Source organism: Durotheca rogersii, assembly GCF_024521655.1.
Source record: "Durotheca rogersii strain YMJ 92031201 chromosome Unknown GGS23scaffold_25, whole genome shotgun sequence".
Lineage (NCBI taxonomy): Eukaryota > Fungi > Ascomycota > Sordariomycetes > Xylariales > Xylariaceae > Durotheca > Durotheca rogersii.
Genome location: NW_026251256.1, coordinates 340,292 through 345,499, shown reverse-complemented (window position 1 = coordinate 345,499; position 5,208 = coordinate 340,292). Strand labels below are relative to the sequence as shown.

The 5,208-nt window shown below is 52.8% G+C and overlaps 1 protein-coding gene across 1 annotated transcript; it reads right to left on the bottom strand.

The window, feature by feature from the left end:
* Positions 1–914: 914 nt before the first annotated feature.
* GGS23DRAFT_241881 (ras family-domain-containing protein) lies at positions 915–2,109 on the bottom strand. Its single transcript, XM_051512177.1, has 2 exons — positions 1,826–2,109; positions 915–1,663 (listed from the first exon to the last, which is right to left on the bottom strand). The coding sequence occupies exons 1-2, from the start codon at positions 1,928–1,930 to the stop codon at positions 1,058–1,060; spliced, it is 711 nt and encodes a 236-aa protein (XP_051368971.1). The 5' UTR covers positions 1,931–2,109; the 3' UTR covers positions 915–1,057.
* Between the last annotated feature and the right edge of the window lie 3,099 nt (positions 2,110–5,208).

The following is a 5,208-nucleotide window of genomic DNA, read 5'->3' as shown; positions in this document are numbered from 1 at the left end:
CCTCAGTCCCCTGGTCCGTTCCCGCGCAACGCCCTAGCGCGACAGAATAGTTTTCTACGTGTTTCGAAGGATTAGGACCGGCCGCGACGAGGAATCATCGGCGATTCTTTTATTTTCTCCGAACTGGGGGGGGGGGGAGGCTGTTGGTTGACTCCCGGGGGGGGGGCGTGATTTAGGGGGGTGGGCTTGCCAACAAGAGATAGGACAAAGATCTGTTTTGCACGTATTCTCCCCAGGACAAGAAAAGGGAATCGGAGGGAGGACGCATCGTAGATTGCCGGGGAGCAGCCGGCAGTGCTCGTCACACAGAATAATAGAGCCTAGGAAATGAGGGAAATTGTCTGCGTGGCGCGGAAATGGGGAATATGGTCAAGTAGTTTAATTCATTGAAACCGAGAGCTCGTTCGTCGCTCCGTAGGCTCGAGTAAATAGAGTAGTAATCATTTTTGGCCCGAGGCAAATCCGTGGGACTCGGAACTTTCGAGCCGTACCACTGCAGCGCCTTTTTTCCTTTGGGGGATCTCCAAACGAAATCGACTATTGATAAAAACACCACCCCAGCGACCTATGGATGTCTCGATAGAAGTGCCGGAGACTGGGCTGGGAATACTTCGTTCTGACCTGAGAGCAAGGCACGCCCCGAGACTCCAAAACACCACCGGCCCGCCCACCCTATCTTGCCCGCAAAACACACGCACACACGTCTTCGTCCCCGTTCAAGAAAACCGAAGTACTTGCGCCCAATGATGCCGCTTTTTAGTTCGTACGCCATTCGCCAGATCGAAAGCTAGTTGTAGATGTATAGAGTGTTGTGTATAGGGATGAGGCGAATAATAATAACCCTCTGGTATGTATGAACAGGGTAGCACCCGGGAAAACTTGTCGCGACATCGTGCTTAGCATCGTTTTTTTATTTTAATCTTCGGCCGGACAGGTTGATCCAGAACGTCCGGTGCGCTTCGATGTGACACAATACTTCTTTCAGTAATCCTAGTCCTTAGATTGTCGGTCGCGAATGCTCGGGCACGTAGGTAATAGTCGGGATAGGAGGACCTCATTATAATATAACGCAACGTCCCGAATTGCCACCGCCCCGGCGGCTCCGCCTGTATCGGTCGGAGGGCTCTCGATGGAGGTGAGGGTCTCCGTTCTGCGGACGCGGGCGGCCCGACGGCGGCAGCGGCCGCGATGCCGCTTGTCGTTGCCTGCGCAGGATCCGGACGACGTCGTAGAACGCCTTCTCGACGTTTAAGCAGTTCTTGGCCGATGCCTCGACAAATTCGCACCCCAACTCGCGCGCTAGGGCGTGGCCTTCTTGGGTTGACACTTCTCTCTCCGTTACCCGGTCGCACTTGTTACCGACAAGCATGATGGGGACGGCGCTGGGTGGCGTCGCGGTAGCTATCGGCGAGCCAGGGTATGTGGGCGACGCCGAGCATGACTCCTTGACGCGTTGGATCTGATGATGGAACCTCTTGATTCGCGAGAAGGACGACCGAGAGGAGATGCTGTATACTAATACGAACCCCTCGCCGTCTCGGATCCACTGGTCCCGCAAGGCCGTGTACTCTTCTTGGCCAGCCGTATCCAGAACTTCCAACATACAGGCTTGGCCATCTATGACGACCTGCTTACGATACGAATCCTCGATTGTCGGATCATACTGCAGGGCGCTGTCAGCGGTGCTTCCTTGAGGAGAGTCCCATCGCCCGCGGGGGGGGGTGGCGAGGCTACGTGGTGGTAGTGGGGGGAGGAAGACGGTGCGTTCGTGGAGATGATTGTGTCTCTTCGCCCGAGGGGTGAATGGAGACGCAGATAGACCTACCGTTTCAACGAAATGCTGTAGACATAATTGAATAGTCAAAGCTGTTTTGCCGACACCACCGTCACCAAGCACTACCAGTTTATATAACACCATTTTTCCCGCCATGTCGTCGTCGATAGTGGTCTCGGAGGACCCAGCAGTTGTCTTGTTGTTATGTTCGGCGGCGAAGGAAGGGGATGAGAGGAGATGATAGACTTCCGAGGAGGGGAGAGAGATCAAGAGACCGGACTCAGCACGGATAGTAGGCGAAGTGGCTAAGTTCGTCGGGCCGCCGAGCTATTCGGCTATGTGGGCGAGATGATTCGAGGGGGGAGGCGGCAGGATGATTGTGGTTGGAGCACGGCACCGTACACCTTTTCACGTATTGGGTACGTAGGTAGCAGGGCGGCCAAGCTCAATTCGGTCGGTATGAAGAGGAGCCGAGGCTTCGAACGCTGTTGATCGCAGCAACGTCCGCACGCTTTTAGCTCGAGGACGAGAGACGGAGAAGGGGAGTGTGGGAGGGAGGGTGTTGTGTGTGTGAGGAGTTAGGGAAGAAGAAAAAAAAAAGGCAGAAGAAGGGGAGAAAGAGAGGGAGAGGGAGAGATAGGATAGGATTCGGCAGGATAGGGATTAAGGTAGGAGAGGAGGGATTAGGTAGGATAGGATTAGGTAGGATACATAGGTAGGATAGGATAGGATAGGCAGGATAGGATACATCCATAGGATAAGACAGGACAGGATAGGACCTTGTTGTGGATTGTGGAGAAATCGATTTCCGGCGGGCCTGAGCTTGGGAAAATTAGGTGATGGAGGGTAGCGCCCACTACCAAGGTACCTCTGGTACCGCACCAGAGGTGTGCATGCTGCACGTACATTGAGAAAGTACGGTACTTTGGTACGGCTCGGTAACCACCCACCTAACCTACAGTGCCGTGCCGTGCAGCGGTGCAGCAGGCGGCATCTCTCTGCCTTTCTACCCCTACCTGGGACGTAGGCTCAGGTACTTCTCGACATGCTGCCATCACGTTGGGCTCCCCGAGGGGCTTTGCGATGCCTTCTCGGCGGAGACAGGCAGGTTAGGAGGTACCTACTGAGGTAGAAGTAGGTACCTATATTAGGTGGGCAAGCTTAGGTGCCCACCTCCTATATGTGAAGGGGGGGGGGAGGGGAAGGGCAGCAGGCCGTAGGTACATGCCTCAGCAGAGGAGATTACACTCGCTGCTAGGTACCTACCCCCTAGGCAAGGTGGGTTATCCGAGGTACCTCAGCCAGTAAAGGTAGGGCAGGCAATACCTCAATTCGTTGAGGGATAGCGTGCTTAGGCTCTAGCCGGAGGGGCGGTACAGCACCCGAGCCGGGATGATTTTTGAATGGCGAAGTCGAAGCGGAGGTGGGGACCTTCAGTGACGGACCCAAGGGCCCAAACTACAACGTACCAGCGTCCCCCCCCCCGTAGCCCTGGCCGCCCGCTATGATTGACGCGTTGTGACCTCTTTAAGGTGTCCTGGGGGTACCTAACGTTACGCACCTTAGGTAGCCTAAGACGGGACCTCTGAGGTACCCCCCAGCCCAGACCCCTTAACGTGGTGTACTAATGTAGGCAAGTAACAATGGTTATGTAACGACAAGGCAACAATAGTCCTGTCCATGCGCACACAATCCGTCCAGCTATGAGTCCCAAGTCCTGATGTGTGGGTTAGAGAGATGCCTATCAGGCCTGCTTGGGTAGGTAAGTAGCTTGTATTATATTATTATACATATGCGTGCCATGTGCCTTGCGGGAATACCCTGGGTCAGTTGGGATGAAGGGGTATTTCTCATTGTTATTATCTCAACAGTGTGGCACCAGCTAAACCCCCCCCTCCCCAACTCGAGCTCAAGGTTTCTGGGCTCTGGCATGGAGTTGTAGGCAGAAAAACCGCCGACCAATTAATTCGCGTGTCCAGCTCCGTTGCAAGAGTGGCGCTGGGAATGACCACGGTCATACGCCCGGGACCTCTTGACTGTCAGCCCGCCAAGGCCATAATATCAATTGATATCGTGGATATCGCCAATATCGTATGTGTATTTTATATACATGTTGGCACATGTGTATCGTTGGAAGATATATGCAAGTATATCGCCAATATCATCTCCTGCAGCAGTCGCGTGTTATGGAGTTGACCATGCAACCGATGGGGATAATTCAGACGAGCAACCTTGAATCTGTGCGTAATATAGAGCAACCAAAGGGCCTGCGAATCGCTGGGCAATATTCGAACCTCCCAATCTTCCCTGATGATGATCTTCTTTGGTGTGTACGCGCAGATGCCGCAAGCAGGCGGGCTCTTCTCCAGGTAAGCTGGGCTGAGCCGAGCTCCACCCGAAATCCGTGGTATACCGTATATCCTCTAAACCGCCAAAGGGATGGAGACAACCGGCGTGCACGTATGTATCAGGTGTAAATATATTTGCAACCCGTCTGCTTGTATATGCTGCGCGCGTGTAGAGTGTGTACGTCGTACAAATGCAATAGGTAAGGATTGGCCCAGAGGCAGGTATACGCCGATTGTGAGCCTGGCCGTAGACTATGCATATGGAGGCGGGTATATCAGACTGCATAGAAAGGTAGGCAGGTAGGTTAGCTACCTACCTACCTATGCACCTATGAACATACCTGACAAGCAGAGCTGCCTGTGGGCTCCTGGTTAGCAGCAGTAGATAGATAGGTAAATGGACACGGGCATGTATTCACTCATACACGTAAGCCAGGAGTGGGAGGGCGAGGAGGCAGGGCAGTTTGTGAGCTGGGAGCGTCGCTGCTGACAGCGTCAGACGTACGAGGTGAGATGTAAGAGTTCTAGTTAAATCATATCCAGATTCCCTTCTTCCCTCCCCTCCCGCCCCCTCTATAAAACCATCCCGAGAAAAAAAACAAGGGCCAAGCTAATCATCCCGCGTAACCCAAACTGCTTGTGTGTATTATACACGTAGATTGTCTCGTGGTTAGCATGTGTGTTTACGGCAGTGGGCGTGAGGAGGAGTCAACCTCATCCAAATATTCCGCTCTGTCCCCTCCCCTCCTCCTTTTTAGTTCCCTTAAGCTAGCATTCCCGGATTCTGATCTAATATATGTAGGCATGAGATGCGAGACCGACATGCCTACGCCTCTGGGAGGTAAATAATAACCGAAGCTGTCCCTCACATACCTACAATGTAGGGTATTGCATGCCTGTATATATATGTATATATACGTATACAAGGTAGGAGGGAACAAATTAGGCTGTCATGTTAGTAGGATGTACATACCTATGTAGATGCTTAAATCTACCTAATAGTGCTCCTCGGAAATGCAAATCTCAACGTTAGAAGGTACCTATATACTAATTAAATAGATACTATATAAGAGGATAGAGATTTTA

Coding starts and splice junctions, on each gene's coding strand:
- GGS23DRAFT_241881 (XM_051512177.1), bottom strand. CDS start 1,930: ATGGCGGGAAAAATGGTGTTATATAAACTGGTAGTGCTTGGTGACGGT. Junction 1,664..1,825: donor TACAGCATTTCGTTGAAACG/GTAGGTCTATCT, acceptor AGCGCCCTGCAG/TATGATCCGACAATCGAGGA.